The 18,547-nt window shown below is 40.3% G+C and overlaps 1 protein-coding gene and 1 long non-coding RNA gene across 9 annotated transcripts in view; one reads left to right on the top strand and one right to left on the bottom strand.

Moving 5' to 3' along the window:
- C8H12orf56 (chromosome 8 C12orf56 homolog) overlaps positions 1–18,547 on the bottom strand; it is a 115,658-nt gene that overhangs the window by 78,401 nt on the left and 18,710 nt on the right. For all 7 annotated transcript variants that reach the window (XM_058742140.1, XM_058742147.1, XM_058742146.1 and 4 more), the window contains exons 2-3: positions 9,304–9,484; positions 346–418 (exon numbers count right to left, since the gene is read on the bottom strand). In XM_058742140.1, coding sequence (XP_058598123.1) covers positions 346–418; positions 9,304–9,484 — 254 coding nt within the window. The remainder of the gene's footprint in view (positions 1–345; positions 419–9,303; positions 9,485–18,547) is intronic.
- LOC131519285 (uncharacterized) overlaps positions 1–18,547 on the top strand; it is a 113,378-nt gene that overhangs the window by 80,810 nt on the left and 14,021 nt on the right. The window lies entirely within an intron of this gene.

Genomic DNA, 18,547 nt, shown 5'->3' with positions numbered 1-18,547 from the left:
GAACTATGCCTTACTCATCGTTCTATCCTTTACAGGGCCTAACATCATGCCCTACACAGAACAAGAGATTATGAATGTATTTGAATTTAATTTTAATAAATTATTTATTTATATTGTAAAATCTATATATTTCATTGACATAAGAAATGTTATACTTTACTATCTAAACTAACTGGATTTGAATTTAGAAGAACATTCTTTCCAAATATCTTCTTCATTATTATATATATGAAATAAAACTCAGTCCAAAGCCATTAGTAGAGAAAAAGCATTAAAATGAGCAAATTGAAATATAAAATAAGTTTTAGTCAGCAAATTAAAAACATGCTCTGAACAAAATCTCACCTGAGAGAGGATTCATTCAAACTTCGGGGCTCTTTGCCTCTCCAAAAGACAGGGCCATTAATCTCTTCTTCAACTAAAAAGAAAGAAAAAAGAAAGAAAAAGAAAAAAATCATTTAATACTTTACATAATTTGATTTTATGAAGAAGATATAGTTACATGTACTGAATTGATGATTGCTCATAAATCCCCACAAAAACTTGCAAGTCCCATATTATAAGCTGGGCAGGGGTACCTGGGTGGCTCAGTCATATGAGCATCTGACTTCGGCTCAGGTCATGATCTCTCAGTTTGTGAGATTGAGTCCCGCATCTGGCTTTGTGCTGACAGCTCAGAGCCTGGAGCCTGCTTCGGATTCTGTGTCCCCCTCTCTCTCTGCCCCTCACCTGCTCACACTCTGTCTCTCTCTCTCTCTCAAAAATAAACATACATTAAAAAATAAAACAAAACAAACAAGCCAAATGATAAGCTGGGCAGCATGAAGGAACAAAAGGAACTTTGGCTTTGATGTTAAAACATGTACTCAACTTCAGACCCTTGTAAAACATTACAATTTACAAGACTTTACCAGTTACTTTATCATTTTGGACCCAGTATCTTACTTTATAAAAATGAAGATGAAAGGCGCCTGGGTGGGTTAGTCGGTTGAGTGTCCAACTCTTGATTTCTGCTTGGGTTGTTATCCCAGAATTGTGGGATTGACTCCATGTTGGGCTTGGTGCTGAGCCTGGAGCCTGCTTAAAATTCTCCCTCTCTTTCCCTCTGCCCCTCTCCCCCACTGGCAGTCTCTATCTCTTTCTCAAAATTAATTAATTAATTAAGAAAGATAATTCTGTGATTGAAAATAAGATAATGTGTATAAAAGTGATTCGTGGTGCCTGGCAGAGTAGTTACACAATAAACATTAATTTAAAGTAAAAATCAGAGAACAGATCATAACTTGCATCAAGAAAATTATCATGTCCTCCCAATTATGTAAGTGTATTTCGTTTGCTTGCTTGGAGGAACAAATAATAACAGTATGTAATAAGTGTTTGGAACAAGAACCCAATGGACCTTTCCACAGGCCATTTCAAGAGGTCAGTACTAGCCTTACTTTCTAGGCTCCAAAGGAACCTCGGTGTGGCCCCGTCAAACCACCTCCCCATCCCTGCAGGGATGCGCACGCCATACAGAGAGCCAGGGAGGGAAAAGCGAGAAAGCCCTGCTCCCACAGAGAATTCCTTTCAGGGATTTCGCTGGCTGTCAGCTGCTTCCTTTCTCGGTTTGCTTGCTTCTCTGTCCTCTTCCCTCCCTTTTAATTTTTGTCAGTTTATTTTTCTTTTGAGGTAAAATTTACATAATATGAAACCAAAATCTTAAGTGTGCTTTCACTGAGTTTGACCCCATTCCTTTTGAACGCTTTGCACAATTCTCTGTTACTGTCATGGATCTGAGAGGAACCAGGGCCCCTTCATGCCTGGGAGAAAGAACCCTCTCACCTCAGAGGGCCAAAGGTGATGCTGGATGGGGTCTTTAAAAAGATAGCTAGAGGGGCGCCTGGGTGGCTCAGTCGGTTGGGCGGCCGACTTCGGCTCAGGTCATGATCTCGTGGTCCGTGAGTTCGAGCCCCATGTCGGGCTCTGTGCTGACAGCTCAGAGCCTGGAGTCTGTTTCAGATTCTGTGTCTCCCTCTCTCTGACCCTCCCCCGTTCATGCTCTGTCTCTCTCTGTCTCAAAAATAAATAAATGTTAAAAATTAAATAAATAAATAAATAAATAAATAAATAAATAAATAAATAAATAAAAAGATAGCTGGAGGGTACAGTCCATTCTAGCTTGCTCTGGTCTAGACATAAGATGTCAACACATTCCCCTTGAGGTGCAGTATAGTTCATGAGATTTGTAGATCACGTGGGGAGTTGAGACAAAAATTCTGTTAAAAAGTGGGAAACTGAGGGGTGACTGGCTGCCTCAGTCTATAGAGCATGTGACTTCTGATCTCAGGGTTGTGAGTTCAAGCCCCACATTGGGTGTAAAGATTACATAAAAATAAAATCTTTAAAAAAAATTTTTTTTGGGGCGCCTGGGTGGCTCAGTCGGTTAAGCGTCCGACTTCGGCTCAGGTCACGATCTCGCGGTCTGGGAGTTCGAGCCCCGCGTCAGGCTCTGGGCTGATGGCTCAGAGCCTGGAGCCTGCTTCTGATTCTGTGTCTCCCTCTCTCTCTGCCCCTCCCCCGTTCATGCTCTGTCTCTCTCTGTCTCAAAAATAAATAAACGTTAAAAAAAAATTTTAAAAAAAAAAAAAAAATTTTTTTTAAATGTTTTTATTTTAATTTTGAGAGAGAGCGGGGCGCCTGGGTAGTTCAGTTGGTTAAGCGTCCAACTTCAGCTCAGGTCGTGATCTCGCGGTCTGTGGGTTCGGGCCCCGCGTCGGGCTCTGTGCTGACAGCTCAGAGCCTGGAGCCTGTTTCAGATTCTGTGTCTCCCTCTCTCTGACCATCCCCCATTCATGCTCTGTCTCTCTGTCTCAAAAATAAATAAAGGTTAAAAAAAAATTTTAATTTTGAGAGAGAGACAGAGCATGAGCAGGGGAGGGGCAGAGAGAGAGGGAGACACAGAATCTGAAGGAGGCTCCAGGGTCTGAGCTGTCAGTACAAAGCCCAGTGCGGGGCTGGAACCCATGAACGATGAGATCATGACCTGAGCCGAAGTCAGACACTTAACCGACTGAGCCACCCAGGCGCCCCTAAAAATATAATCTTTAAAAAAAAAAAGTAGGAAACTGCAGCTGCAGGGGAAGGACCAAACTGTAGTGGTCATCTGTCATGTGGTCTTCTCAGAGCCTTCTTTCTTTGAGGAACTGTCCTCTTCCACAGTATGGATGCCCATCTCTTAAATAATTTTTTTAATTATTTAGTTGTGAGAGGGAGAGAGAGAGAGAGAAAGCGCACGAGTAGGTGAGGGGCAGAGAGAGAGGGAGACAGAATCTGAAGCAGGCTCCAGGCTCTGAGCTGTCAGCACAGAGCCCAATGAGGGGCTCAAACTCATGAACCTTGAGATCATGACCTGAGCCGAAGTCGGATGTTCAACCCAGGCACCTGGGTGCCCATCTTTTAAAAAAAGAGACTGCTCCTTCTGATGAAGTAAGTGATGATTCAGCTCTAGGGTCCCTCATTTGTATGAGTTCCTTCCAAAGTCTTAGGAGAAGCCCTGACCATGTGTGCCAATGGTCAAATGTCTTTATAAACAAAGGGAAGACATGTTAACCACAGTCATTCAAGACCACAGGCTCTTCCCACTTCAGTTTTCCTTCTGTCTCACTTCTTCTCTTGGGTGTGTCCACAAACGCTCTATGTTTGTGATTTCTTCTGCCTATCTATCTTGGGAGTGCTGCAGTCATTCTATTTGGTGTTTTAACTCTTTTTCTTAAAGAAGGCTCTGCACGTTGTATGAGCTTCAGTCCCCACAAAATCTGGATCCACCCCTATCCAAGCCATAGCTGACTGGTCTAGGGGTTGGCTCTGATCCAAGTTAGGCTGATCAATGTCTCCCTCTAGACTTGTGACATTTGGATGTGAGAGGCTGAGCTAGGAGTCTTTGAAACTAGCTGCATCCAGAAGAAAGTCTCTCACAGGCTGTTCAGGCTCAGGAACAGGCCTCTGGGTTTCTGGTCTTCCACTATTGGGTCCTTCTGTTCCCCTCTTGATTCCTTAGGAGACTCCAAAATCAATCAGTTTTTCCTACTTGTAAGTGAATAATTTTTACTAATTACATAGACTCCAAAATGAGTCAGTTTTTTCTACTTGCAAGTGAAAAACCTCTACATAAGTCTAAGACCCCAGTCATAGACACTTCTAATAGTAGGCATTTCACAAACGTGGGTACTAAATGTGATAGAAATAATGCCTTTGGTCATTGCTGGAATTAGGTAGAACATATTAGCGCTTGTGGTGCAGAGGTCAGACAGGTTTGAACCCCTTGCTTCAGGACCACACATTACAGACTGTCTGGGAGGTGTACCACAGGGGTCCTGGAGATACAGCAGTACCTCCTGCAGGGGACAAACAGCTAGGAGGAGAGCTGGAAAGAAACAGAGCACAGCACTGTCAGCATACTGGAAGGGGGCAAGAAATCACTGAGGCTTTTCTATTAGGAAGTTCGTATTCCCTAAACAATGAACGTGAGTTGTCTCTTAAACATCATTTCATCCAAGTTCACTAACCAACCTTGAACTTTCTCTTTTTTGTGTGACGTCATCAAAAGGTTATGACCAAAAATGACTTTAGTGCCTATGCCCCTGCCTCTTTATGTTAGTTTTAAATTTCATTTGTAACGGTGTGGAGAATCTCAGGATCAGCTGTGATCTCCACTGAGAAATGAAGTACAGCTATGGTCTCTGTGTCTGCATCGGATAGGAGTTCTGATCTCCTGGATGCCAGTGGCCAGAGTCTGGCAGATACAAGGCCATAATGACAAGAGAGCCTGAATGCAGATAACAGACGAGACCTATCCTCTGTGTGTTCCAGTATGTTCTCTAATGTGCACACAGCAGTTTACTGTCTTCTTCAGTAGCCTAGGTATGAAGTTTTTCCACCATTTAGCACAGTGGATATCTGATGGCATGTTCAGTAGTGCTGGTCAGCTGACAAACATTTTTTTAAGTTTATTTTTATTATTTGAGAGAGAGAGAGCGAGCACACAAGCAGGGGAGGGGCAGAGAGAAGGAGAGAAAGAATCCCAAGCAGATTCTGCATCATCAGTGCAGAGCCCAATGCAGGGCTTGAACTCACAAACTGTGAGATCATGACCTGAGCCGAGATCAAGTCAGACGATTAACCGACTGAGCCACCCAGCCGCCCCTGAGGAATATTTTTTAGAAAGGATGCTACAAACACACACACACACACACCCACAACAGTGCTTTCTTACCTGCAAGATTTCCAGTTATATTTATCAAAACCCTATTCCTATGAGGAAGACTGCCAAGCCTACGTAAAAACTATCCACTAAACCTGAGAGACTCATCAATGCCTTGTCGCTTTAGTTTTTCCCATCTCATTGGTTTTAGAAAATATATAGTTTTCGGTATAAAACAAAATCTCATATAGTTATATAAAACCTAGGTTCAGTTTATGTTTCATCAAATTATCATGTTTCATTCTGGTTTGAGGATTCGTCTACTTCATGCTCTGCCAGTGTTTCAAAATATACCCTAAAGCCATTAAGGTCTTTTCTATGCTTTTAGAACCACAGTGACCATTTCTATAGCTACTAGACACCTGTGGCTATTAAAATTAAAATTAAATTGAAATTCAGTTAGCACTACTCACATCTCAAGTGCTCAGTGGCTCAGGTGGCTCTTGGCTACTGTATTAGACGTAATTCTACTACATACAGAACATCTCCATCATTGCAGAAAGTTCTACTAGAAGGTGCTGTTCAAGAATGTACCTGAAACTAAAGGGCTAATAACCCAATTCATTCTAGAGCTTTAGCAGCTAGTGAGTGCCCCACTGTCGCTCTACTCCCATCAGCATTGTTCATTTAGAGTTAAACAACCATCCTCTTCCAGCTACACATAAAAAGTACAATTTAAAGTGCTACCTATGACTCATGTAAGGACGCATAGAGAAAAGCCTCTTTTTCTATATATCTCCAGAAAAGTAGGGCCTAATTAGGAATCCTGTTGCAAATGCAATGAATAAACTAAGTATCTTTACTACAAATGATTTGCACTTTTGAGTTTCCTTTGTTAAGATAATCCAGTTGGTTTGAGTGCAAGCTCCTTTGCCACATGACACAAATATTCCCTAGGCTTTCGCCCTAGAGGTTTGCAGTAAGTTCTAATAATTATCTTTATTCAGATGCTCAGTAGTTAATGTGTGCTACTTCTCTAGCCATGATATCATCATTATTAACACTAATGGCTACAGTAATGACTGTTTTCAAGTAGATGGTCAGACAGGTTTGAGCCTCTCTCTTGCTTCAGGACCACATATTACAGACTGTCTGGGAGGTGAATCATGAGGGTCCTGGGTATGTAGTCATGCCCAACCCAGGGAACAAGCAGCTTGGCAGAGAACAGGAATCAGAGCGCATTACTGTTGGCATGCTGGAAAGGGGGGACGTTTTTTATTCTCTAAGGTGTGCTGTGTATGACTCCTTGTGACAGTGGCAGTTTTGTGTTTTCAAAACTCATTGTATAAAGTGTTAGATGGAACCTTTAGAGAATAAAGTAAGGAATGGGGAGAGGGGGAAAGTTATAAGTTTATGAACCAGCCATGCACATGAACACAAGCTAAGTTTTTAAAAAAGTTTTCACTGCTTTTAACATCATTTGTGAAGTTTCTAAGAACTTAAATTTTATAAAACTTTTACCTGTCATCAGCTTCTTTAATGTGTGTTTTTATCTTCTTATACATGTTGGGGGAAAAAAAATCCAAGAATAATTATGCTTGTGGACAAGGATAAATATGCATTTAAGGCAACCAACGCCAGTTAGGTTCCCTAATTAGTGTGACAAGAGACCTGGTGAGCAACCGGGGATTTAATAAGACAAATTACAACTCCTACAAATAGTTGCCATGCCATAGAGTGTCAGTGTGGAAAGGTGCTTATCCATGAGAGTGTACAAACACTGGACAGTTTTCTCACACTTTGTAGTTATTCAATACTCTAAGAATTCTGAGTCTGACTTGGAGTGAAGTCTAGTGAAGAATGAATTGGCTGGTGTGGGCTGGTCTGGCTACTCTGGCTAGAGGCCAGAAGTGGAAGGACTTATCCAGGAGCCCTGTCAGACTTCCTTCTGCCCCTCTTCTCCGCTAAGGATGCCATCTTAACAGCTGACTGCTTTCCTGCTGTGTGCCCTGCCTTGCCCACGTCATTTCATGCAATACAACAACCCTGTGAAGCTAGTGATGGAGACCAGGAAACTGGAGCTCACAAAGCTGGTAACTTGTAGACGGTCACACAGCTGGGAAAGGTGGGAGCCAGGATTCAAATGTGGATTTGGCAGGTCCAAAGCCCATCCTCCTCTTCTCTGCTTTTTACCAACTCCCAATTATGGGGATTGATAGTTTAAAGGGCTCCTTTAGGTACATACACATTTCATATACATATATAAAATAAGACCATGAAATAAACAGTGTAATGCTGAACTATATGTTCTATTTTCATCTATTCATCCTTAGGTTTTTAAAACATATTCATCAGAAACATTAACATAAAGCCCAAAATGTGAAGCATAAAAGCAAGTAAGCTCTAGTTGAGCTGGATGAGCGCCAGGAGCCCTGACTCCTCATCCTCCCCTTCTCGCTCCATCCCACTGTGAATTTTCTAGATATCCTTGGGCACAGTGGGAAAATCATCTGCATCAGATGCTGAGCTCCCTGAAAACAAAATTAAAGATGACCTTTCATCTTTCTGTCTAGGTGTGAAGCATACATAGTTCTTGGGTGAAAAGGTTCCCAACAAATACTTCTGAATGAAGACTGGATGCTGTTAATAACCATAATAAACCATATTTTTCAGGGTAGGACCCTGTGGCTTCCCTTGCTTGTGGGAGCCAAGATTCAAAGAGATGACCATCAGGAGTTTTCCTAAAGCCAGGTTCACAATATTTCTGGTTATTTTCTACATATCTTCATGTATGGCAAGCTTTGCCCAGGCACTATGCTGCCAAGAATGGATGGTTCAGCTCACTAATCATCATGGAATTGCAAAGCAAAACCACAGTGAGGGGCACCTGGGTGGCTCAGCTGGTTCAGCATCCGACCCCTTCTCAGGTCATGAGCCCTCATTGGGCTTTGCGCTGACAGTGCAGAGCCTGCTTCAGATTCTCTGTCTCCCCCTCTCTCTGCCCCTCCCTGATCATCTCTCTCTCTGTCTCTCTTTCTCAAAGACAAATTTAAACAAAACAAAACAAAACAAAACAAAAAAAACCCCACAAGATACCACCTCACAACTGTTAGGATAGTTAACCTCAAAAAGTCAAAAGATAACAAGTATTGATGAGGATGTAGAGAAAAGGGAACATTTGTGCACTGTTGGTGAGAATGTAAATTTGTGCGGCCACTGTGGAAAACAGTATGGAGGTTCTTCAAAAACCTAAAATAGGACTACCATATGATCCAGCATTCCCACTGTTGGGTTTATATCCGAAGCAAATAAAGTCATTATCTCAGATACTTGTACTCTCATATTCATAGCAGCATTATTTACAGTAACCAAGACATGGAAGTAACCTAAGTGTCCAGGAATACATGAATGGACAAATAAAATTGGGGGGGGGGGGGTTGTGGAGCAGACATCCTTACACACACATTTAGACTTTAAAAAAAGAAAAAAAAATCCTGGGGTGCCTGGCTGGCTCAGTAGTAGAGCATCTGATTCTTGATATTGGGGTCATGAGTTTGAGCCACATGTTGGGTGTAGAGAGTACTTAAGAAATAAATAAATTAAATTAAATATGAAAACCAGGAAATCCTGCCATTTGAGACAACATGGGTGAACCTGGAGGACATCATGCTAAGTGAAATAAACCAGCACAAAAAGACGAACTCATAGTAACAGGTAGTAAGACAGTAGTTACCAGGGGATGGGAGTTAGGGAAAAAAGGTAGATGTTAGTCAAAAGATAGATGTTCATTATAAAATAAGTTCTGGAGACCAAAATGCACAACATGGTGAACAAAGTTAACAATAATATGGTGTATACTTGAAATTTGCAAAGGAAATAGATCTCAAATGTGTCCTCCCCACACACGTACAAAATGACAACTATGTGAGATGATTAGCCTGATTGTGGTAATCATTTCAAATGTACTCATGTATCAAAACATCACATTAGACACCTTATATATAATTGTAATTTGTCAATCATACCTCAGTAAAGCTGGGGAGGAAAAAAAAGAACATTCCTTTTTGTCTCATAACGAAATACATCTTTTCTTGTGTCACTTTAAGAAATATATTACATACCTTTTTTGTTGTTAGAAGCGGCAATGAAATGGAAATGAGATGGATGAAATGGAAATGAGAATTTCTTGACACCTTTTGATTTTTCACACTCTTTTTTCAAAACAGTTGAAGAATAGATGATACGAATATGTTGGTTGGTTTCTCTGTCTGGTGGACTCAGAAATTGTGGGTAATCATCAATCTGGAAAAAAAAAAATTGAACTGACTGAGGACAAATACAACTTTATCCTGTGATAATAAATCCCCTAAAGCTTAGGGCAAATTTAAACTCCATTCTTTCTTTTTTTTTTTTTTTTTTTTTCCTCCTGGAATATCTTTTCTCTTGGTCAGGTTTCTCAATTCTTCCCCTGTTTGTTTTAGTCTTTACTAAAAATGTGCTCAGCAGCAGAACTCAAGTAACTGTTTACACTATAGGATTGCAAAATAAATAGAAACTGTGTTTTTGTGTGTTAAAATATATCCCCATTTTCATTTTGAAAATAGATTTTTTTTTTTTTTTAATGTTTTTTTTTATTTATTTTTGGGACAGACAGAGACAGAGCATGAACGGGGGAGGGGCAGAGAGAGAGGGAGACACAGAATCGGAAACAGGCTCCAGGCTCCGAGCCATCAGCCCAGAGCCCGACGCGGGGCTCGAACTCACGGACCGCGAGATCGTGACCTGGCTGAAGTCGGACGCTTAACCGACTGCGCCACCCAGGCGCCCCGAAAATAGATTTTTTAAAAGATCTTAAAAATGTAAAATTAATGGGTTTAACCTAGGATTTTTCTATGTAGTACACAATGTCCATTTGTGGGGAACAGTGTACAAAGATTCTGTGAATACAAACATCTAAGTGTGAATTATTGGAAGTTTCCTGCTCCTAAATAGCTTTCTCTTCTCTCCAAAGTACTCCATTTTCTATTCTTTTTTAAGAAATTCTATTCTTGGTTAAAAAGAGAAAAGTTCTCAATAAATACTTAGGATTTTTAGATTGTCTCTACTTCCCTTTTTATGACAGGTAGGCAGCAATAGCATCTGACTGAGAAGCTAAGCGTAGAGCCAGAGAATCACCAGAGGCATATTTAAAACCTTTAATCCAAGCATCGGGGGAATACCTCTATAGACTTTTTTTTTTATTATTTTTTTTTAATGTTTATTTATTTTTGAGAGAGAGAGACAGAGACAGAGCATGAGTAGGGAAGGGGCAGAGAGACAGAGACACAGAATCCAAAGCAGGATCCAGGCTCTGAGCTGTAAGCACAGAGCCCGATGAGAGGCTCAAACTCGTGAACTGCAAGATCATGACCTGAGCTGAAGTCTGACACTTAATGGACTGAGCCACTGAGGCGCCCCTCCTCTATAGACGTTTTGCAAGCACTTACAATTTGTATAAAAATGTTTCCTGTGATCATTCAATTTCATCATTCTCTTTTCACAAATATAGGAAGGAAATATCAAATAATGGCAATAATTTAAAAATCTAATTCAGAGGAATTAAAGATAGGAAGATAAATTAATGAAAAGCTATCAAGATCTACTCGAATTTAACTTTTGAAATTATTTTCAAATATATAGAGTAATTCAAACCAAGGTAACAAAGCATAGTCCAGTAGAGGTGTTCAAAGGATGTGCTTTCGTTAATAATAAAAGTTTATATAATTAGTGGGGTGCCTGGCTGGCTCAATAGGTTAAGCATACTACTCTTGATTTTTGGCTCAGGTCATGGTGAGCTCAAGCCCCTTGTCAGGCTCTGCACTGACAATGTAGAACCTGCTTGGGATTCTCTCTCCCTCTCTCTCTGCCCCTACTTCCCTCCCACTCTCTCTCTCACTCTCAAAAATTTTTTTAAGTTTATAATTAGTAAAGGATCCTCTTCTGAGCAATATTTTTCAGAAACACCTTAAGCTATTTGAGACCTTCCAAGATATGCTTATAATGTTAGAATCCTGGGGCGCCTGAGCGGCTCAATCAGTTAAGCATTCGCCTCTGGCTCAGGTTATGATCTCACAATTCATGGGTTCGAGCCCTGCACTGGGCTCTGTGCTGAAAGCTCAGAGCCTGGAACCTGCTTCAGATTCTGTGTCCCCATCTCTCTCTGCCTCTCCGTCACTTGTGCTCTGTCTCTGTCTCTCAAAAATAAATAAAAATTAAAAAAAAATTTTTTTAATTAGAATCCTATTATACATATGACTAAGATTTTGTTTTATGTAACTCTGTATTATATTTGTCTCTTGTCTTTGCCAGGAAAAATTATGAAAGGCTGTGAAATGGGAAAAAAAGATGATCTAGCTGTTCTCCATCATTTATTGTCTTTGAGCTATTTTAAAACACTGTAAATTGTAGGAGTGCCTGGCCGGCTCAGTCAGTAGAGCATGTGACTCTTAATCATTGGGTTGTAAGTTTGAGCCCCATGTTGGGTCTAGAGGTTACTTTGAAAAAAAAAAAAAAAAAAAAAAAAAAACAAACACGCTAAGTTGTAGAAAACTGGTAATAGTGCAAATTATTCTAGTTCATACTGATACAAGTTGATTGTGTCCAGTAAAATGCAACTGATTACCACCCTTTGATAAAGAGAACAGTTGTTATGTATCTGAACCAGTGAAATTGTGTTTCTATGTTTACATATAGTTTCTTGTGAAATTATATGCTCTTTATCTAGGTGTCTGCAATTCAGAAAAGCCTTTACCTCTGATTACATTGGTGGGTTGCATTTTCCTCTTTCCAGAGGATATTAATAAATTAATTAAACAGACTTCTGTTTTGATGACCTATAGAGATAAGCACTTATATAAGAATAAAAGTTCTATAATTCCCCCCAAAATAAGAAAATTTAACATCTAATACTTTATTTTTTATTTTTTTAAGATTTTTTTAAATGTTTATTTACTTTGAGAGAGGGAGCACACACATGCAAGCACAAGCGGGGGAGGGGGAGAGAGAGAGAGAGAGAGAGAGAGAGAGAGAGAGAGAGAGAGAGAGAGAATCCCAAGCAGGCTCTGTGCTTTCCATGCAGAGCTCCACTCCGGGCTCGATCTCACAGACAGGGAGATCATGTCCTGAGCCCAAATCAAGAATCAGATGCTTAACCAACCGACTGAGCCACCCAGGAGCCCCCTGTTTTTCAATTTATATTTTTTAAGATTTTATTTTTAAGTAAACGTGGGGCTGGAACTCATAACACTGAGATCAAGAGCTGCATACTCTGAGGCACCTGGCGGCTCAGTCGGTTAAGTGTCCGACTTTTGGTTTTGGCTGAGGTCATGATTTCACAGTTCATGAGCTTGAGCCCCGTGTCAGGCTCTGTGCTGACAGTATGGAGCCTGCTTGGGATTCTCTCTGTCTCCCTCTGTCTCAAAATAAATAAATAAACATTAAAAAAAAGAAGAAGGACACTCATTTAACCAGGTATGGCACTCCATTTTAAGGGCCAAACGCTTGGCTGTACTTATGGTACCAGTCCTTACACGCCTTCCCAGGAAAACTAGCCCAGAGACCTGGCTTACAGGTATTAGGAAGACCACTTCCTAGCAAGACAGGCAATCAACAAATTTTCAGAACCTCAAAATTCACTCAAATTTATACGTACTACAAGAGAAATCTGGTGGAGCTTCTTGGGCCTGATTTCCTAGCCTAGGAAAAGCACGTAATAAAGGCTTTTAAAAGTCGAACCTGACATTCATAAAAACTTCTAGACAAAAGTTTTTGCAAAGTATTTTTAAGGAGGCCTATCTGGTAAATTAACACTCTTGCTGTACCTATGTAAATAATCAGGTCAACCTGAAGAGCCTTATTTTGTGAGTGAGTGATCTTTTCTTTGAGATTATTACGATGGGTGATGTGGGACAGATTGTCAGGGAAAACTGTGAAAGACTTTCAAATGGGGAAGGGGGATCAGTATGTATTCAGTTTAGTTCACCTATGCAGGCTATCTATGCCTTTCTTTGTCTTTGAGGTTATGGTACAATGCTGTAATTCATAGAAAACTTTTCTGTGTGTGTGTTGTTGTTTTTTTTAATTTTTTTTTTTTTTTTACGTTTATTTTTGAGACAGAGAGAGACAGAGCATGAACGGGGGAGGGGCAGACAGAGAGGGAGACACAGAATCGGAAGCAGGCTCCAGGCTCTGAGCCATCAGCCCAGAGCCTGACGTGGGGCTCGAACTCACGGTCTGTGAGATCATGACCTGAGCTGAAGTCGGACGCCCAACCGACCAAGCCACCCAGGTGCCCCTCTGTGTGTTTTTTTAAAACAAATAGAAACTTAAAATTTCTGATACAGCTGTCAACTTTTGTCCTATTTTTTTCCCTTTATGCTTAGAAATGTCTTCTGTACCCTGAAATCAAATACTCACCTATGTTTTATACTTTCCTTTACAGTTAGCTTTCCAGTCCTTCTGGAGTCTATAGAGAAGAGTGTTCCTTAAGACATACGTTGGTCTAACTGGCTGTGATTCCAAGTGTATTTAATATTAATCTGGTAATAATTAGGCTTCAAGTAGAGACTGAGTATAAATAAATATGTAAAATTATGTCTGCCTCAAATTGCTTATTAGAAGTTTGGGGAGGAGATGGGGCGCCTGGGTGGCTCAGTCGCTTAAGGGGCCGACTTCGGCTCAGGTCATGATCTCGCGGTCCGTGAGTTCGAGCCCCGCATCGGGCTCTGTGCTGACAGCTCAGAGCCTGGAGCCTGTTTCAGATTCTGTGTCTCCCTCTCTCTCTGCCCCTCCCCTGTTCATGCTCTGTCTCTCCGTGTCTCAAAAATAAATAAAAAACGTTAAAAAAGAAGTCTGGGGAGGAGAAAAAGTACCTATAATAATTTGAATAATAATTCCACAGTTTATGGAACATGGCAAAAATATAGTACTATATATATGAGGTAGTTATTATAAACCTCATTTTGCAATGAGAAAACAAACATTCAGAGGATGTTAAGTTTACAAAACTGGTAAAAGGTGGAACTAGAATTACGAGATAAGGCAGTTGGTTTCCAAGGCCAATGTTATAAAAATGACTAAAGTTTAAGACCACAGCCCTAACTAGTGGTCAGAGGTAGGGATTTTGTCAGGGAAAAATAAAAGTGTTTCTATTCTAAAAGCAGGACTGGAGGGGCTTCTGGCTGGCTCAGTCTGTGGAGCCAATGAATCTTGATCTCAGGGTCATCTCCATGTTGGGCATGAAGCCTACTTAAAACTTAAAAAAATGTTTAAAAAAAATTAAAATTAGGGGCAACTGGGTGGCTCGGTCAGTTAAACATCCAACTCTTAATAATGGCTCAGGTCATGATCTCTCAGTCATGAGATCCAGCCCCAAGTCAGGGCCCTGGGCTGACAATGTGGAGCCTGCATGGGCTCTCTCTCCCTCTGCCCCTCCTCCGCCCACAAATTCTCTCTTGCTCTCTCTCTCTCTTTCTCAAAATAAATAAATAAATTTTTAAAAATATTTTTAGAAAATTAAAAAAAAAAAAAATAGGGCTGGAATCCAAACAGTAATCAAACAGCTGGATTCATTATTGTGTAGGAGTTTCAGTCAAATTTTGCTAATTCTTTCACTTGAGACTGAAGTAGGGCCAGATCTCTTTTTTATTTAGTTGCTATAGTCACCGAGTTTGGTTAGCTTTGTCATTCAAGAACATAATACCTGGGGCGCCTGGGTGGCCCAGTCTGTTGAGCATCTGACTTAGCTCATGTCATGATCTCACGGTTCCTTAGTTTGAGCACCCCATCAGGGTCTGTGCTGACAGCTCAGAGCCTGGAACCTGCTTTAAATTGAGCCTCCCTCTCTCTCTGTCCCTCCCCCACTCATGCTGTCTCTCCCTCAAAACTAAATAAACATTTGAAAAAAAAATTTTTTTAACATTTTTTTGGAAGCACCTGGATGGCTCAGTCGGTTGAGCGTCCGACCTTTGGCTCAGGTCATGATCTCACGGTTTGTGAGTTTGAGCCCTGCGTCGGGCTCTGTGCTGGCAGCTCAGCGCCTGGAACCTGCTTTGGATTCTCTCTCTCTCTCTCTCTCTCTCTCCCCCTCTGCCCCTCTCCCACTAGTGCTCTGTCTCTCAAAAGTAAATAAATATAAAAAAAAAATTTTTTAAATTTTTTTAACATTTATTTTTGAGAGACAGAGAGACAGAGTATGAGTGGTGGAGGAGTGGACAGAGAGGGCAACACAGAATCTGAAGCAGGCTCTAGGCTCTGAGCTGTCAGCACAGAGCCCGATGCTGGGCTCAAACTCACAAACTGCGAGATCATGACCTGAGCCGAAGTTGGATGCTCAACCGACTGAGCCACCCAGACTCTCCAAGAGGTTCCTGTTCTTTATCTGCTCATAGTACTACTCTAATGCTTCTAAATCCCAACAGTGTGTTTACCCATTCTTCTGCTGATGGACATTTAGGTTGTTTCTTGTTTTTGTTTTTTAATTTTTTAATGTTTATTTATTTGAGACAGGGAGAGACAGCATGAGTGGGGGAGAGGCAGAGAGAGAGGGAGACACAGAATCAGAAGCAGGCTCCAGGCTCTGAGCTATCAGCACAGAGCCCGATGCTGGGCTTAAACTCACAAACTGTGAGATTATGACCTGAGCGGAAATCAAGAGTCAGACGCTTAACCAACTGAGCCACCTACATACCCCTAAAAAAAGTATTTAAAAAAAGAACATAATACCTTCCTTAAATACCCTGTGGTGGCATTTATTCGTGTAAATATTTTCTGTATTCACTGGCATGGAAAGACATCCATGACATGCTGTAAAGTAAAAATAAGATTACAGACTGATATGTGGAATGTGGTTCCATATGTGTTAGTGCACAGAACACGGTTTGGAATGTTACGTGGTTAACTGTGGTTATCTCTGGGTGGTGAGATTTGTTCAAAGATAAACTGAAGCAATGTTAAAAATTTTAAGAGTCTATTTGGGCAAAAACCGATTCAAATCAGGCAGCATCCAATCTAGCAGATAGAAAGGTACTCCAAGGGGCTGTACAAAATGAAAAGACTTAAGCAGAAGGGAGTGGGAACAAGGAAGTTATACTTGGCAAAAATGTTAGTTATTGCAAAGTTACTTTCCTTTAGGAGATAGTAAGCGTCTACCAGGCAGATTACCCAACTAGTGCTCATCAGGAGGTTCCTGATTCACTGGTTTAAGATTCCATTTCTGGGAGAGATGAAAATGGAATTAGGTTAAGTCTCCATTTGGGGCCTGTCTTTTAACATTGTAAGTACAATGAGTACATAATTTAGTTTTACCTATTTTAATTCTAAGAATCATCTACATGTTATGACAAAGACAGTTGTTTCACTGATTTGTAAAATATTTCAGCTGGTAGCCCTAGCATCTCATAGTCCTAAAGCACAAATGTGTCACTCTGTCACCAAAGAACTAAAGGGGGGTCGGCAGTGAAGACAACATCTAGCATGATGCATGAAGGCAGTCTACGGCAACATGACTTTTAAAAAGGCATTTCTGTGCACACTGTGAGGCCTCCCACTATAAGGGAGGTGGTAAATGATTATAGTGATGACTGCCACACAGCCAAGGGGACACATCGTATTCTATAAAAGGGTGGATGACATCGGATAAACGGACAGTAACAGTGAACAGTGGTAGTGCCATAATGATCTATCACTTTTCACTTGCTCCATTCTCTTATTGGTTCATCTAACAGTCACAATCTCAGTTGCAAATAAAGAGATTATAGTATAAAGTGTATATATGCATATATATATATGTATATATACTATAAAGAGATTATAGTATGACTACAATACTGTAGCTAGAACAAACTCTTACAGAAACATTTAATTCAACTTGGACTTGAATTACAAGGACAACGTTAGAGTAAGGAAGGTCGTTTCTCACTCTCACTCTGTTTTTTGCATTTAAATTAAAAAAAAAAATCAGTCTTTTGTAAAGACCACAGCATGTTTGTGAAGCATGAGAGGACCACCCAGGAGCTAAGCAAGGCTAATTTACACATCCATGGGAGGTAAAAAGTTTTCTGACTAGGAGGCTTCTCCACTGTCAGGCAAGGAGACTTGGTCCAAAGAATATGCCTTCAGTGCCTGAAGGAAGAAAATAAAGCTCTTCAGTGGGACACAGTTGAACTCAATCCTATGTTAGCAATTTATTTTAGACCTAGTGTTATCTGAAAAGCAAATTTTTGCATTTACACCAGAGACATCATTAGGAAATTCAAAGCCAGAGTTTCTATTTTGCCCCAAAGCAAGAAAAGATATAGGTAGGTAGGTAGATAGGTAGGTAGATGATAGATGTCATGCTCCTACAGAACTACTTTGTTTAAAATTTTCTAACTTTAGGGGTGCCTGGCTGCTCAGTCAGTAGAACACGTGATCTTGATCTTGATCTCCAGGTCCATGAGTTTGAGCCCCTTGTTGAGGTACAGTTTACTTTTATGAAAAAATTAAAATTTTCTAACTTTATGTCTTAGAAATAAGCTTTAGTAGCTTATTTTAAGTAAGCTTAAATACTTTAAATAGTTTAAAATAAGCTAAGTAGTAATAATTTAAATCTTATTTGTAAACAAATATTTAGCTTATTTACGTGGGAAATAAGTTAAGATTATTCATTGTATCATATAGCATTGAATTTATGTTTTTAGGACTATTTATCAAAGTTGAAAGAAGTGCTTTTACCCAGACACCTTTTAATACAGATAATAATACCTGAATATTGGGGCTCCTGGGTGGCTCAGTTGGGTGAGTGTCCGACTTTGGCTCAGGTCATGATCTTGCAGCTTGTGAGTTCAAGCCCTACGTCGTCGGGCTCTGTGCTGACAACTCAGAGCCTGGAGCCTGCTTCAGATTCTGTCTCCCCCTTTCTCTGCCCCTTCCATGCTCATGCTCTGTCTCTGTTTCTCAATAATAAATAAATGTTAAAAAATTTTTTTTTAAGTTTAAAAAAAATATCTGAATATCTCCATGAAAATAATTTTAGAACCGCAAATCAGGAAACAGGAAATTTTTTCTTTTTTCTTTTTTTGTTTTTTTTTTAGTTTATTTTTTTAACTTACATCCAAGTTAGCATATAGTGCAACAATGATTTCAGTAGATTCCTTAATGCCCCTTACCCATTTAGCCCATTCCCCCTCCAGTAACCCTCTGTTTGTTCTCCATATTTAAGAGTCTCTTATGTTTTGTCCCCCTCCCTGTTTTTATATTATTTTTGCTTCCCTTCCCTTATGTTCATCTGTTTTGTCTCTTAAAGTCCTCATATGAGTGAATTCATATGATATTTGTCTTTCTCTGACT

Source organism: Neofelis nebulosa, chromosome 8, assembly GCF_028018385.1.
Source record: "Neofelis nebulosa isolate mNeoNeb1 chromosome 8, mNeoNeb1.pri, whole genome shotgun sequence".
Classification (NCBI taxonomy): Eukaryota; Metazoa; Chordata; class Mammalia; order Carnivora; family Felidae; genus Neofelis; species Neofelis nebulosa.
This window is presented reverse-complemented; position numbering and strand designations above follow the sequence as displayed.